The sequence below is a fragment of the Rhincodon typus genome, chromosome 6, assembly GCF_021869965.1.
Source record: "Rhincodon typus isolate 14 chromosome 6, sRhiTyp1.1, whole genome shotgun sequence".
Taxonomy (NCBI): domain Eukaryota; kingdom Metazoa; phylum Chordata; class Chondrichthyes; order Orectolobiformes; family Rhincodontidae; genus Rhincodon; species Rhincodon typus.
Window position 1 is genome coordinate 23,072,731 of NC_063337.1, and position 17,620 is coordinate 23,090,350.

General features: G+C 39.2%; 1 protein-coding gene across 5 annotated transcripts in view; it reads left to right on the forward strand.

Annotated features, from left to right (window-relative positions):
• Window positions 1-17,620, forward strand: part of LOC109910632 (F-box-like/WD repeat-containing protein TBL1X) — a 446,017-nt gene that overhangs the window by 375,228 nt on the left and 53,169 nt on the right. For all 5 annotated transcript variants that reach the window (XM_048597767.1, XM_048597765.1, XM_048597766.1 and 2 more), the window contains one exon: window positions 7,325-7,470. In XM_048597767.1, coding sequence (XP_048453724.1) covers window positions 7,325-7,470 — 146 coding nt within the window. The remainder of the gene's footprint in view (window positions 1-7,324; window positions 7,471-17,620) is intronic.

The window sequence follows — 17,620 nt, forward strand, 5'->3', positions numbered from 1 at the left end:
ATTTGATCAAAAAGTCTATTGCAAGACAACTGTTAAAAACAATGACAAAAAATGTAATTTCATCATTTGTATTTGGGAATTTTGACAACACGTGAAATGTATTTGTTTTTATGTTTGCTTGTTGGAGAATTTCCATCCCAGTGATCTTAATTTGGTCATCAGTGTAAATCAGTGGACTTAATTATTACAAATGCACTACCAAAATTGGAGTGCTGTTTATTCCAATCTTTGCATATATCTGCATGTTTTATTTAGTGCTCAATGTGTAGGATTTCTGATTATAAACTTTGAACGAAAAATCTGAAGTTCACTTTCCTAAAAGAACTCTGTAACACCAAGCTTTCAGCAATAGCTACTTTGATAACCACTGTGAGAAAATTCACATAATTGATATGCCCCATTGTCCAATGATGGAAACTGTTTTCTGAAACCTGCAATAGCGCTAAGATCCTAGATAGTGGAAGTTTTCCAAAAAGTATTTATAAGGTTTGACCAGACTTCCTCCCCAATGGATTTGCTTGCAGGACTATGCCCGTTTGATGCATTCATTCCAAACTTTCAGCTGTTTATATCATTTCCACTTTGCATGTATCTGACAGTCTAGAAATTTTTCTTCCTCAATATGTTTATTCATACTGGAATACGAATCTGCAAGTACTGGCTGCTCACACCAAATGTCATGTGATTCTCATGCTTCGGTGTGACTACACTGTGGGGATAGAACAGGAAGGAGCACTTCTGTCCTCTGCTGATGTGTTCTCAGCATTTCTGGCAGTGATTAGTCAGCGAGCAGTACCAATGGCGATTTTTCTCCCAACTTGTCCCTTTTTAAAATTTGGCAATTAACACACACATCTTTTCTCCTGTTGAAGCATGGAAGAATTTGCTGAGTGCAACTGAAAGACAAAAGATGAACATTTGATTTTGCAGAGCAAATAGAAAGTACAGAATCCAGAAATCCAAGCCAAAAAAACACTGGAACCAGCCAGGTCGGTCACCATCTGGAAAGATCAGATAAGTTAAAATGTCAGGCCTTATCAAAATTGAAGGATATTATGTCATTTATAAAGGAATTGAACTGAGGGATGAGGCAGGAAAAACAACCTTGTAAAGAAATGCAATTACAGTATCTGTAATTGCCAAAATAACAAGTGATAAAAGGAGACGACAATGCAATGCATAATGGGAGCAATTAATAAATTGGGCATATTTATAAAGCAGAATGGTAGCGTTAATTAATGGCTGGAGGAAGTGGGGCAATTAGGTAAACTAAAAGCTCAAAAAATGTGCAAAACAGAGTAGGTTCCAAGAGCATGAGGGAAAAGTGAAAAGTCAGCCAATACCAAGGATCTGGAAGATAACCATTTAATTGAATGTTGCTAGCAGTTCCACATAAACATTGAACAAATAGCAACTACTGAGATTGAGAGCACACTAGCAAGCTTCAGTAAATAAGGGCATTAATGATGCTATTATGGACTGAAATCAGACTGTCAAACATAGCAATTTTTGCATGTTGCACATTCTAGATGTAAGGTGCATTCTTTGCTCACAGATCAAAGAACAGGCATAGTCAAATATAAAGCAGTTAAAAGGGATTACAGCCAACTAGGCTAGGGATGATATCCCAGAAGTGTCAAACAATATTCAGAATTTGTTTATCCAGTTAACAACAAATATGAGTACATATGACTAACTATATTTCTAATTATTATTATGGATGTTGTTTGTTTTTGCCCAGTTATCTGCTCTTCTGTAATGAAAATAATGCCTTTGGTCTGGATTTTCAGTTGCTGGATTTGTCGTATTACAAATTTAATGTCACCGTGTATGTAAATGGTCGAATTTGAGGAATAGCAAGAAACATACCAGTTTTATTCAGTAGTGCACTTACTAAGCTAAGAAATAGAGCAACTTGAAAAGAAATCCGAAAATTGTGAAAGAGCATGGATGAAGTGAATGGGAATATGATGACCAAAAGTTTAATGACAAAAGTGTATTTTTGCACATAGAGGTTTGACAGAAGTGAGGGTACCAAGTGTTAAAACTCTAGATGGTAGATGAACAAAGCAATTTAGTGTCCAGGCACTTGACATCAGAAGTGAGCTCATGGATTTAAAAAGCAATTGTAAAAAGTTAATGGAATGTCAAGCTTCATCAGAAGAGCTGCAGAATATAAAAGCAAAACTCTGGAATGTAGAGCATAAGATAGACCAGTTTGCCAAATAGAGGTTAAATTTTAAATTTTGAGCAGCAAGGTGTTCTTCAGTGAAAGGTCACTCAGGCCTCAGTTGAATAGAGCTGACGAAAAGAACTCTCATTGCCACAACTTGTCCCTGATCGGCTCCTTCAAGATAGTGCGTAAGACAAGAGCAATCTAGATGAGAGGTCCCGTCTCCAGCCGCTGATTCTCCTTCGTTCCTTATGTGAAATACTGTGAATGCCAGAGATCTGAGATGAAAGCAGAACGCTTCCTAATACCAGAGCCAGCTTGCAGACTCATTGCCATGGCTCCGTGCCTCTGGCTGCTAACTGCTCTTCCAATCACAGTCTGATTCTTTCCCACACTTACTGTTGATCAGCCCATGAATAAGTCTGCAGCACCAAATGCTGGAGAGGAAGGGCCTCTGAATGGAGGAGCAGCTCCTTGTAAAAATCTGTGAATGAGTTGTAAATTATAACCATTGAGTCATAGAGGTCTAAAACACAGAGAAAAGCACTTTGGCCCATTGAGTCTGCACTGGTCAAAACGGACTACCTAACTCTTCTAATACCATTTTCCAGCGCTTGACTCGCAACCTTTTATGTCTGGGCATCACAAGTGTACATCTAAACATTTACATGTAAATATATATAAGTATTAAATGTTATGAGGGTTTCTGCCTCTATCAGCTTTATAGGCAGTGAGTTCCAGATTTCCACCAGCCTGTGGTGCCATATCATGTAACTATCTTAAAAGCACATGTCCTGTCTGGTCTGGAATCCATGCAATAACATAATACTTAACTGTATTAATAAGTTTCCGCACAACATAAAAATAAATGCAGAAATTCAGTGGTCTCCGGACTAGGTGAGAGGCAGACGTCTTGAGGAAGTGACTAAGATACCACTGTCACCAGCCTGTGCAATTTGGTCTCTCTCTCTACCCAGCCTGAATCGGCTACTCACCACGGCTACTCATTCCAAAGTAAAGCAAGTTCCTGCTGTATGCTTCTTATATGCAGTTGGTAAAGGAATATGTTGCTTGTTTGTGGAGAATTAAATGGAAAGGAGAACTTAATTATGGTGAGCTGGCCTTTTAATGAGCAAGCATGTGTTTTTTTAAAACTTGTTCCGTGGATGTCAGTGTTGCTGGATTGGCCAGCATTTATTACCCATCTCTAATTGCCCAGGGGGCAGTTAAAAGTCAACCACATTGCTGTGGGTCTCGAGGCACATGTAGGCCAGTGCTGGTAAGGAAGGCAGATGTCCATCCCTAAAGGACATTAGTGAACGAGATGGATTTTTAGCAATCAAGCCAGCTGCCTATCCCAGATTTCTATTGAATTCAAATTTCACCCTATGGAATGATGGGATCCTTGTCCCCAAAAAATTTGTCTGGAGTTCTTGATCACTAGTCCAGTTATGATTATGCTACTGCCACATTACCACTATGCTACTGCCTCCCCTAAAAGGACTTGCCAAAACTTGCCTTTAAAGTCTGAAAATTTAGTTGGAGATTATGGTTTTGCCGTCAGTAACCTAAACACTACCGCATTAATTCCTAGCACCTCTTTTGTGCTTATCATAGTGCAGATGTTAAGAATTTAATATGGAGCTATTAAATTGCTGTATATAAAATGGGAGTATTATGTAGACCTTGCTTTTTCATAATATTGCTTTAAACCGTGCAACTTCTATGCAGTTTGATTATGCACAAGCTAAATATTAGAGACTGAGAAAAATGCTGCAATAAGTGAAAACAATTTTATTTTGACAAAATACTAATTTCCATGGAGATTGCACTGTTCATGTGTAAACCTTGGTAGAAGAGCCAGGGAAACCTTAAAAAAGTTACATGATGGCAGTTGTCCTAGGTTTCTCTGTCTCTCCCAGTAAAGTTACCATCAACCAGAACACTAAGACCACAAAAGACTGTACACTTCCAGCTACATCTTCAAGCAGTACTTTTTTAAAAGAACAAAACGGGAATTGCAGTGTGATGTCTGGTTTTCTGTGAAAATATCTACCATTTACAGTTGTCTCAGATCTTGTATCATCATTAGTGTAACATTGAAAGAACTAGAAACTAGAACTAGAAAACTGTATCATTGTAATGTAGAAACCATGCATTTCTCTGGGGACATGTAACAGAAATGTTAATGCATTTCATGCATTTTTTTCTGAGATTTCAACCCTAAAGCAAGTTGTTTTAAGAAAGCATTGCATTGTTAATTGCACATAGTTACAGAAATTATTTCATGAAACTCGTACTACTCGGGCTTTTTATGTAATAAACATTCCAAGACGCTTCACAGGGGTAAGATGCAGCATAACACTGAGCCACATAAGGACCAAAACCTTAGTCAAAGAAGGTTTTGAGAAATGTCTTAAAAGGAAGAAAGTAAGGTAGAGACGCATAGGGATTGAATTCCAAAACATGAGCTTAGGCATCTGAAGGCATGACTGGTCGTCGTGGGACACTTAGGATTGGGAATGCTTTAGAGGCCAAAATTAGAGGAACACATACTTCAGAGGGTTGTGGGTTTGGTAGAGATTGCAGAGACAAGGAAGGAAAAGACAATGGAGTGATGTGAAAACAAGGATAAGAGTTTTAAAGAGATAGTAGGAACTGCCTATTTTTCTGAAGAAGGGTCTCGACCCGAAACGTCAGCTTTCCTGCTCCTCTGATGCTGCTTGGCCTGCTGTGTTCATCCAGCTCTACAACTTGTTATACAAGAATTTTAAAATCAGGAGTCAATGTAGGTCAATAAACACAGGTGAAATCAGATTTTAAAAACTTGCAGTAAGTAAAGACATAAGCAGCATAAATTTGGATGACCTTAATGTTACGGTGAGTAGAACTGGGGGAGACCAAGTAGAATTATATTGGAATAGCAAATGCTAGAGGTAACTAAGGCATGGAGGGGGGTGGTTTCAGTAGCAGATGAGCTGAGACCTGGTCGAAGTATAGTGACATTAGGTGCTGGAAAGAGGTGGTCTCAGAGAGTGAATGAATATAAGAACTAATAGTGGTTGTAAAGGTAGGGAAGAGTAAGTGGCTGCAGTGACAACAGGTAAGGATGATTATAAAATCAGTATAATGATGATTGGAAAGACAGTGGTGGCAGGCAGAAGTTGAGTCATAGGTGTGCAGGAATTTTAGTGTGAATAGATGGTAGCTGAGTACTGGCTGGGTTGACATTAGTCAGATAAAGGCTGATGAGCCTGGAAAGTTTTGGATGTTGGTGAGACATGGGTAGTTGGGTTTTTTAAGAAAAAGAAACAATGGACAACATGCTTGAAATTGACAGTCTTGGCAATATTTGGAAAGTAGTTTTTAATCTTAAATAAAAAGGTATACGACTTTCGAGCCAGGTCAAGCAAATAACCAGGGAAAGAGGTGAGAGGTAGGGTGTACAGAAGAAAATTGCGCTTAAATTTTGATATTTTAGGCAGGTTGACTGTCATAAAAGTTGCAACGCCCTTTTCATGAGCACAGGACCTTTTTTTAAATTCATCTGTGGGACTTGGGCATTGCTGGCTAGTGGCCAGCTTTTATTGCCCACCCCTAATTGCCCAGAGGGCAGTTAGGAGTAAGCTGAGGGTCTGGAGTCTTGTGTGAGCCTGAGCAGGTAAGGATGGTACATTTCCTTCCCTCGAGGACATTAGTGAAACAAATAGGTTTCTACAACAATCGACTGGTTGCATAGTCCCATTAGGCTAGCTTTCATTTACACTAGTTATGTAAACTGAAATTTGCTATGATGGGATTTGAACCCATGTCCCCAGAATATTAAAACTCCCTTCTTTGACTTCAGTATTTTCAGTCATGAGGATAGACTGTTCACTGTTATTTACTTCAAACCCACTGACTTCCACAGTTGTATTGACTACACTTCCTAATTCTGCTTCCTACATGGACTGCATTCCATTTCCTCAGTTTCTCTATCTCTGTCGCATCTGTTCTGATGATGCTGCTTTCCACTGGGGCGCTTTTATATGTCATTTTTTTCCCTCAACCAAGGACACCTCATACCGTGGTTGACTTCTATTGCCAACACATTTTCCACACTTCTGCCTTTACTCCTTTCTCTCCCTCCAAGAACAGCACCAGGGTTCCTCCTGTCCTCACTTTCAACCTCACCGGTCCTAGCATTCAAAGGAGCATCCTCTGCCATTTCTGCTACCTCTAGTAGGATATGACCACCAAGCACATCTTCCTGTCTACTGCCAGTATTCTGCAGGGACTGTTACCTTTGCAAAACCTTGGCCCATTCCTCCGAGGTCTCTGAAAACTTAAATCTTCACCTTTCCCCTAATGGCAACCCCCGGTGCAATCTCTGAAGGTGTAACTCTTGACTTTTTAACCTCTTCCCTCCTCCCTCTTCGAAGCCCCAAACAAACTTTCATGATGAAGTAGCATTTTACTTGTACTTCTTTCAATCTAGCTGGTGTATTGCTGCCCATAATGTAGTCTCCTTTACATTGGTGAGACCAAAGTTAGAGTGGGTGACCACTTCGTGGAACATCCCCACTCTGCCCATAAGATTAACATCTGACCTTCCAGTTACTTGCCATTTTAATAAACAATTTTGCTGTCTGCTGACATTTTCATCCAGGATCTACTACATTATTGCAATGAAGCTCCACAATAGTTGGAGGAAGAACAACTCAATTTTTTGCTTAGGCACTTTACAGCTTGGACTGAACATTGGGTTCAAAAACTTCAGAGCGTGACCTCTATTCAAATTCAAGGTGTGACCTCTGTCCTCCATTTAGATAGGGCTTGGTTTTGAAATCACACCATAACCTCAAGCTCTGTATGGCAACTTCAACTCAGATCATGGCTGTGATGCTGAAGAGAAGGTTCTGGATCATGCACATTTTAGGGAAAGCAGTAAGATAGTCTCATGTTAGTAAAAGAATCAGTGGTGTTGAGGGCAAGGTGAAAATGTGAAAAATAGATGTAATATTTCTAAATTAATCTGCAAAAATCTTCACAATCTGGATACTGATTTGTATCCAGACAGACCATGCTGTCTGTTCTTCATGAACATGAACGTCTCTGTGAATGATGCTTGCTTGTAACTTTTTAATTAATACTGTTTGTTTTCTCTTTCAGGTTTCTCTCATTCAGCATTCACATTTGGAATAGAAAGTCATATAAGTCAGTCAAACATCAATGGGACACTAGTGCCACCTGCAGCATTAATCTCAATCCTTCAGAAAGGATTGCAGTATGTTGAAGCAGAGATCAGCATCAATGAGGTAATATGATGGCAAACAAAATATTTATTACATTTAACCCAGTGACTTTCTGGTTCCTATTAGGCAACAATTTGCAGTTTTAAGTGTTTATTGACTTACTTCAATTTGTTTTTTGATATTTACATTTGAGTCAGAGGCGTTTGTGAAGAAGGACACTTGAATTTCTACTGGTACTTTAACATTATAACAATGATAGCTGTATTAAGAACTCATATAGAATAATCTATCATTATTGTTTTAAGTGCTTAGAGCTTCAATTAGTAGAAACGGCGAAAGGCTTTGACATTTCTTAATGATTGCCAACCATGTCAAAGGCCATGATGATAAACTCACTATAGTTGTGCTGCAAATCTGGTTAACATAATGTCCCAGATTTTCTGATGGCCCAGACAATCATTATGCCCATGTAGATGCATATGTGTGGGGACCCTGCAGAATCCCCATCGTAGCAGATGCTGAAGAAATTGCCTGGGAATTTGAATTTTGTGCTGTACTATTCCTTTATGCCTGAAACCTTCTGAATGTCTCCATTTAAACCACTAACTTCAGAGGGTTACTCAGAAAATGTTAGACCATTAACTACATAGTCTAACCGACTGAGTAACTACTCCACAGACTCCATGCTCATTTCATATACCCCTGACTTACACCTCACCCAGACCACTTAGGATCCCTAGACCCTACCTCTTGCTTTTGCCAACCCCTGTCCCATTGTTGCCCTATTACCCACCCCGCACATCCCTTGGTTAACTTTCTTTCTGTACTCCTTCCCATGCTATATGCTGTCTGTTTCCAGTTCCTTTTTCTGCACTGTTGCCACTGCCCTGCTCCTGTACCGTTCTTCTCTCCCTTGTCTGTCCCTATATGCTTGTCATGCTCTTCTACCCACCATCCCCAAATGCTCCTTACACATTCTGTCATCCACCCTGTGTTCCTGCTTACCCTCTGCTTGCTGAGAGCTCTCTGTATTCAAATCTGTCCACATTCCTGCCAATGATAGTGCAACTCTGCATTGAGAAGCCAGCTCACAAATCTCAATGATATCTGGAAGTAAATGCCTGTTTTCTTAATAATGCTACAAAAATGGTTATTACTGGCAGCACCTTCATATTAGCACATATTATAATTTTGATAGTCTGCAATTATCAATCCAGTTAGAAATAGTACTTTGAACCAAAAATATTTGCACCCACAGCTTTGTTACCTTCCAAATAAATGGAGAGCTCTTCAATGAAAGTCATGTTGCCCAGAGTTCTTTTAAAAAAAGAGATATTTTATTTAAACTGCAATTATACAAGAAGCAAAAATAAATTGGAGGATTTCATTTCTTAATCTTCCATGTTACTCTCAGGTGCTTTTCTCAATCCAAAGTAGCAAAAACATTTGTGAGTGCGAGCTGTTGTGTTCAAAGAGTTCTGTCTGTGTGAGGGAACTGCACAAACTAATTGGCTAAGGAGGGCTGATCAAATTTATTAGAAACCGAAAGAACTGCTGGATGCTGTAAATCAGAAACAAAAACAGAAGTTGCTGGAGAAGCTCAGCAGGTCTGGCAGCACGTGTGCAGAGAAATCAGAGCTACCATTTCAGGTCCAGTGATTCCTTCCTCAGAACTGATCTTTTCCAGCAATTTCTGTTTTGATCAAATTTATTGTTGGATTCAAAGAGTGTGTGATTAAAGTGCCAGCAAAAGTATCATTCAAATGCTAGAACAATCATTCAACACTCTCCTGATAACAATGCCTTAGCTTTAAATTAGATGTATCTAGTTAAATGGATTATTTTTGCTGGAAAACAAATACAAACAGATAATGCTGGATCAAATTCAACAGGTCTAACAGTACACACAAAGACAGAAACAGAATCAGATTTGACAAAAGGTTGACTCTCTTTCTGATTCGACGGATACTGTCAGACCCGAGCTTTGCCACCATTTTCTGTCTTTATGCCCCAAATCAATTTGAAATAGATGGTGCCAATTCAAGCTGACCAGCTTTTATTAAACTAAGCTTCTGTTACACCGCTTGAAATTATGGCAACATCACATATTAACATACATCAAAGCTACAACATTTGACCAACCAATGTGGACCTGTTTTGAGGGCTGTTTGTGAAGATTTGAATAAAAGGCACATGGTTCTTAGCGTTTGGCCAGCTTCTACAATTCATTGTAAACAATAAGCAAGTTTTATATTCAATATTCGATAAAGGCAATGGAAAGATCTCTGTAGTCACAGAAATATTACAATGCTAAACATATGAAAAATTTCCTCAATTGAATATGGATTCCTATAGTGAAATAAAAAAGGACAGATTTCTGGTCCATCGCATTTAAGCTCCAAGCTGATCTGTAACATTGCACACTGCCCAGTAACTCAGCCCATTAGCACTGAAATTTCAGTCTTTCCCTTTGCCACATCTGTATTTAACTATTTCAATCTTGCAACTATGCTCTAAAAGACTTCAGGTTAATAAAAACTTGGCTGTGGGTATCCTATTCCTCATCAATTGTTATTCGCCAAACAGATCTGACCTTACTGACATTCATTGGTTCCAATCTCCCAGTTCCTCAAATTTAAAATTGTAGTCATAGCACGAGTGACTTTGCCCCTCCCTATTTCTGTAAGCTTCTTAAAACTACCCCACCCATCCTTTATACCTGGCCTAAAAATTACTCTTTGACACTGCTTTTGTCAAACATATACATCTCTTTATATCTTCTTGGTTCAGCATCCATTTTATTTCAGCTGTTTGGAATATTTCTCATTGTTAAAGGTTCTATGTAAATGCAAGTTGTTACTGGTAGAAATTAGCAACTTCCTACCAGTTGTAGGGAAATTATGACACCCTGTATATTTGGGTACTTTTTAATAATGCCTGAGAAAGCACTTCAGTTTAAGGGGTTCAGTTGAACACTACATGAGTTGAGCTTCAGGATGGCCATTACACAATTTACAATGGAGCTATTGTTGTACTAAAAGTTATTACTGAGAAGCTAGTGGGCAGTTGGTAATGTATCGCTGAATGTAAAACACAGTATAGTTTGTGTGGCCAGTGGCAGGCTGCATGCATTTATTAGATTTTGGTCCCTCAATATTTACTTTTGTTGTTGCTTCACACATGAGGAGAGGGGAAAAACAGTGGTTTAGTCATAGAAAGTCAAATGGATTAATGAGCACCGTTCAGAGCTTTTTCATTACCTGGTATAAAATGGGCAAAAGCTACGTCATCAGCTTTTCATGTTCCAGCTGAAATTATATTTATATCTCGGCCTTGCTGCAGTATTTGTTACATAAGGCATTTTATAAGGCAGTAATTTTAACATTTAAAAATATAAAAGTGGTAGAAACACAGTGAGAAGATTGGGACCTCCTTTGGTGCATAAAGGAGCTTTCACCACATAACTGAAACAAATCTAAAATTTTCAATGCAAAGCACTTAGTATGCATTGCCTATTTTTCCATGTTGAGCTCAGCAAGTTTTTGGTAAAACATGTTCATTCAAATTAATTAAGTAGTTATTTCAGTCTTGCAGCTTCACTGTGGTGTATCATTTGGATAATAGTAATCCTAGGTTAACAATCAGTACAATAATATGGAAATAGCTGCATTATCTGCAAAGAAAGCTCTGCAAACCATCTAGTTTATCCCAGTTTTATTTTCTGGTTGAGAAGGTTTTTGGCAGAAGGCGCCTGTCTAGTCGGTACTGCTGACATGTGCTTTACTGCTTTCTTTGTGTCACATTCAGTAAATGAACAGCAAAATCATTACATCATAGTACTCCAGCTCAATTAAATCAACCTTGAAGTAAACAGGAGACTGAATAAGATTGGTAGACAGACCAACTGAATTATTCAGAGCATGTGCAGTTCGTTTATCAGATACATCAATTTAATGCATACAGGAGCTTTGCCGCTATGTTTAACCCTTAATGTGTACGCACTGTTGCTTATTGCTTCATTAACTCAGGAAGGTATTTGATATAGCTCAGCATTATGAATAGCCTTTATACGTCCAAATGTTCATAAACCACAGATGTATGAGTTGAGAGTTTTGGAGTTAAGATGCAAGTTACTTGGTGCATAATTCTCAGCATCTAACCAGTTCTTGTAAACTCTGTATTTATATAACCGATCCAGCTCAGTTCATGATTAATAGTAATGCTTGGCATTTTGATAATTGAAACAGAAATTGCTGGAGAAATTGCAGGTCTGGCAGCATCTGTGGAGGGAAAACAGAGTTAATGTTTTGAGTCCAGTGACCCAGAAGAATTTTGATAGTGGGAGATTCAGCATTGGTAATGCTCTTGAATGTTAAGGGGGATGCATTCACTCTTACCAGGTCTTGCTACAGATGATCATGGACAGCTTTAGGATATGCAAACACTGCTTAACATTGTGCAATCATCATTGAACCTCTTCACCTCTGATCTCATGATGGTGGCAGGGAAATTGATGAAATAGTTGAAGATGGTTTAGTTTAGGCAATGACTTGAACAGGGTCACTGACATGTTCTGCTGGAATTGTGCCAATTGCCTAGCAGAACTCTAATGGTCAGGGACAAAAAAAAAATAAGGTTTCTGTGCCATTAGCTTCTGCTCATTGTATACATTTTTCACAAAAAGTAGATGTGAATGTGGTCATTTTTGGTCAGTCAGATTTCATTCCAGGAATAACAATTCTAGTGTGCTGATATTATAATTCTAGGCATGGAATGAACAAGCAGTAGGAGGACTAACTGATTGTTCCTTTTTTTTGTTACCTTGGGATCTTGTTACAGTGCTGCCAACAGTGTTTTTCTTTTATTCATTCATGGAATGTGGACATTGCTAACGAGGCCAGCATTTATTATCCATCCCTAATTGCTCTTGAGAACTAGATGCATTCTGCTAATGGGCATCTTAGTATTGCTTACTGGTGCTACATCCAATGCTGTAGTTAAGGACTTCTTTTGGCATTTGGGAGAGGCTGGCCAATCCGAGACACCCCAGTAAATAATGATGGATGATTGGTGTACTGATTGTTTTTCTTTAATTAGATGGGTATTGCTGCCAAGGCCAGTAATTATTGCCCATCCCTAATTGTCCTTGATCTGATTGGCTTACCTGCCATTTAAGAGTCAGTCACTTTGCGCGTAGGTTAGATGATATGTGCCCTTCTTTAAGGGGATCCTGAATCCGATAGATTCTTGGTCACCACTGCTGAGACTTGTCTTTCAATAATGGAATTATTATTTGAATTTAAACTCTGTTTCCATGTTCCCAGAGCATTAGCCTTGTCTTCTGAATTACTAGTTTAGTAACACTATCACTACACCACCCCCTCCTGTAGTTGGGTCAACTTAAAATTATTCTTAGTTGTTAAATCATTTTCAAACACAGAAGCACTTCTTATATCAGATTTTATGCATAAAACTAGACATTTGGCAGATGAGGCAGAAAGTGCATTTAAGAAAATGATTATATGTAGCAATTAAACTTCAAAATGCAGATGTTTGCATAACTCATCCTTTCCTGCAAGAGCTGAAATGCTTTCTCATCACTTTGTCTGAAACTGTTTTCAAAGATCTCATAATTAACTCCTCAGGCTCAATTATGAAAAAGCAAATAAGGCTCCCCTGATGCTTTGGGAATTTATCTAATGAGTATTTAAACACGATTGATTCCTGCCCTGAGCTGAGTGAGCTGATTTCTGCCAAGCTGATGCTAATAGCTACATTGGTTTCAAGATCCCTTGGTTGAAAAGGGGAGAATTCAGTCCTTAAAATTGGCAGTTTGTGCACATTGAGCTTGGCTGTGCTGTCTCTTTGGCAAATAACCTCTCTGTTCACTGTTGAGGCGCACACAAGAATAACTTGATATATTTGCAGCTGATATTTTGGACCAATAGCTCAGCAGAAGTTGTTTGTATTTTCAGGGGTGCAAGTAAATGGGGAAAAAAAAAATAGATGAAGAGAGAAAAAGAATAAGTGAAATATGTGACCCAATTGAAGGATCAGTGCATGGTAAAATTCTTATTGTATTAGGCATCAAGTGGTTGCAGGAACATTCATTTACTATCCTGCCGGGAATACTGCATATTCCATGACATTAACAGCCGACTGACTGAATACAGGAAGTTAAGCCAATAATCATTGCACAGCTGCAGAGATAGTTTGGTATCTAAACAAGAAGAAATTAAGGCACTTGAACCCTATTAGTTAGTCCTTTGGAGTTATAGTTGAGTGAATTGCAAATTAAAATCATAGCAGCATGAAACAGGAAAAGTGAATTTATGGAGTCAGAAATGGTTGACATTGTATCGGCTTCATTGCTGACCCCATAGGTTGGGAGAAAGTAAGAGAAGACTGAGCTCAATCACCAAAAACAAAATGTGCTTTATGGATTACTTGGTTTGTGACTCAATGACAATATAAGGCTGTTACTAGCATGTATCAACATTTATTCCATCAAATATAGTCCTAGCTCATGCTGTTTGCCCAAGTGAAGTGGATGTAATGGAAATTCTGGATATCTAATCTTCTCTTACAGGCCATTTAAATGTTGTATTCAGCTGAGAAGATTTTGCATCGCTTGCATTTTGTTTCAATATTACCACAATTGTTGTTTATACTGTGAATTTTTATGCCTTTACACTTGGAGGGTTTTTCTTGTCTTTAATTGGTGTGGTCTGCTGGGAAAGCTATCACTCAGATGCTAACCTGCCAGTTTTAAAGAAAATTCTTTCACAGGATGTGGGCATTGCTGGCAAGGTTAGCATTTATTGCACTTGGGGAAGGTAGTTGATGAGCTGCCTTCTTGAACAGTAGCAGTCTACATTTAAAGATGGACTCTAGTCATTTTGGGCAGGTGTACTTGCCTCTTGTAATTTTTAAAATGCAATTTACAGGAAAGGCACAAGAATTCATGAACGCAATCCTCCCCATCACTGCTCTACTCCATTTCAGCTGAACCCAACCCTGGATTAGGTCAATGTTGTCCTTTCATTGAAGAGTGCAACTGCCAGTTTCTGCAGGTTTTAAGTTCATAGAACGTGGTAGAGAATATGTCATGGGAGACTTAAGCATTCTCTATATTCAGATTGAGCCCTCAAAGTGGCTTCTGATTGTACCAGCTGCAAAGATGTTGACGTTGAAGATACATGTATACAGTGACAAACGCGCACAACCTACGTGCCATTCCTGGGTGTCAGGAAATATTATACAACTATTTTGATCTAAAATTACTTAACATATTTATGTTTAGAAAGTTGATGGGCAAAGCAGTACTTATTATTCATCTTTGATGCTGTGAGTGCACTAAGTCCATTATAAAACCCTACCGTGCAGACAGAGGCCATTCAGCCCATCAAGACTTCACCAATCCTCCGAACAGCATCCCACCCAATCCCACTGCCCTCACCCTATTCCTATTACGTCACATTTACCATGGCTAATTCATCTAGCCTGTATATCTTTGGGCTGTTGGAGGTAACCGGAGCACCCAGAGGTAACCCATGCAGAAATGGGAAGAATATGCAAAGTCCACATGGACAGTCGCCCAAGTTTGGAATTGAGTCGGGTTCCTTGACACTTGAAGCAGCAGTGCTGACCACTGTGCCACCCAAATGTAACGTGTAGTTCTGTAATCAATTCAAATAAAATTCAAAAACTGATGGAACCGAAGAAAGTAACATATTAAAACAAATCTAACAAATCAATTAAATGTAATTCATAAAAATGTAAGTTTTACCACTGCTGAAGGCAGATACAAATAAAGAAAATAGCCTTTCAGGCTTACTGTCATATTAGCAAGGTTCCCACACTACATATTCAGAAATGTGTATCTGGAGCAGTTACCAATGGTAGGTATATACTTGATGTGACCTCCATCTTTGTGTCCCTATTCTCAGCTGAGGTGTTACTCTTGCCTCAGCACGTGGAGCAAAACATCACAAAAATTCACACCACAAGAATACAGCTGGGCAGGAAACAAATCCAAACAGAGCATGGGAGTCTATTTTGCCTGGCACTGTACACAATCCTTGCACATGACTGTCTCATCCTGGCACAGCTGGGGCACTCTGCCATAGCAGCTGTCTCCCCCACAGGATTGGCACAAACTCACCTGTGGAATGTGCCAGATGAAACAGCATGCCCAAGAAAAGACCTTTCATTCCAAAGAAACAATGGCAAAAAGTTGAAAACAAAATACAAGTTTTCCAGGAGTAGCAGAAGTAGTCCATGCAAATATCTGTTGACAGGTTCACAATGAAAAGTACTGCCACCACCAGAAGTCCTCCAGCCAGATGTTTCATTGGATTACCAGGATAGGCAGTCTCCCTTTCCCAAAGAAAATTAATGAACTAGTTGGGTTTTTACATCTTTCTGGCACCATTCACAGTCATTATCTGATGCAAGCCCACTAATTAAATCAAATTGTTATCAAGTTAAATATCACTAATTACCACAAAGGCTACCAGTCTTTCATATACTGTGGGACAGGCAGTGTAAGATTCTGAGGACACTGGGGATTGTGGGGCTAAACGAAAGGGCTGACAGGGTGGCAATGTCACTGACTTATGAATCCCGAGCCCCAGTCTAATGTTCTGGGGACTTGGGCTCAAATTGTGACATAACAGATGTGATGTTTGAATTCAATAAAAATACTGAATTCAAAGCTAGACTGATGTCCATGTAACCGTTGTGAGTGAGGGTAAAAATGCATCTGGTTCACTTTAAGGAAAGATATCTGCCAACCTTACCTGGTCCTGTGATTTTGTTCCTGGGTCAGATACACAGAGGTGGGAGGTGAGCCCACACATGACTCCAGACATGCATCAATGTGGCTCAGTCTTAACTGTTTTTTGAAATCACTTACGGGGATGAATCAATTCAAAGGCAAATAGGGATGAGTAACAAATGCCAACCTTGTTAGCAACAACCGCATCCCACACAAGAATCATAATCAAGGAATTTTTAATTTTTGGTTTCATAATCCTGTCCTGAGCAGGTTGTGTCATGATTCAACTTTTTGTGAATCCACTGTGCCCTGTAAACATCAAGGCTTGACCAGTACAAAAATGCATCTAATTTGTCAGGTTTTACATATTTTAGAATGTGGCCTCACTGTAGTATGGAACAAGTTTAGTTAAAAAAAATGTAAAATATAAGAACAGAAGAAGGCCACTCAGCCCATCGGGCCTGCTCCACTGCTTCACTGAGATCAAGGTTGATATGTTCACTTTCGCCTCCTTTCTTTCCATTTCCCTATAACTTCTGATGTCCTTACTGATTAAAAATCCATGTATCTGAGCGATCCAGTCTTGAGAGCTGTCTGTGGTAAAGAACTTCACAGATTCACTATTCTCTGAGAAGAACTTACTCCTCGTCTCTATCGCAAATGGAATACTCTTCATTCTGAGATGATGCCCTCTGATCATAGACTCTCCCACAAGGGGAAATACTGTTTCTGCATCTATCTTGTCAAGTCTCCTAAGAATTTCATATATTTCAATAAGATTGCCCCTCATTCTTCTAAATTTCAAAGAGTACAGGCCCAATCTACTCAACCTTTCCCCATACGACAGTCCTTCCAAACCTGGTATCAGCCTAGTGAACCTTCTGTAAGCTGCCTCCCATGCCAGTGTATCTTTCCTTCGATAAGAGGTCCAGTACTGTTCACAGTATTCCAGCTGTGGTCTGACTAGTGCCCTGTAATGTTTAGAAAAACCTCCTTACCTTCGTACTCCATGTCCTTTGAATCAAAAGCTAACATTCCACTTGCCTTCCCTGTTACCTACTGAACTTGGCTGCTAGCTTTTTGTGATTCATGCACAAGGAGTCTCAAATCCTTCTGTTCTGTAGTTTTTTCCAGTCTTTCTCTACATAAATAATGTTCAGCTGCTTTGTTCTTCCAGACAAAGTACATAATCTCACGTTTTCCCACATTATATTCTATCTGCCAAGTTTTTGCTCACTCACTTAACCTGTTTATGTCCCTCTGGTTCAGAGATAGTAGGAACTGCAGATGCTGGAGAATCTGAGATAACAAGGTGTAGAGCTGGATGAACACAGCAGGCCAAGCAGCATTAGAGGAGCAGGAAAGCTGACGTTTCGGGCCTAGACCCTTCTTCAGAAAAAAAAAGTCTCTCTGGTGGTTCTTTGTAATCCTCAC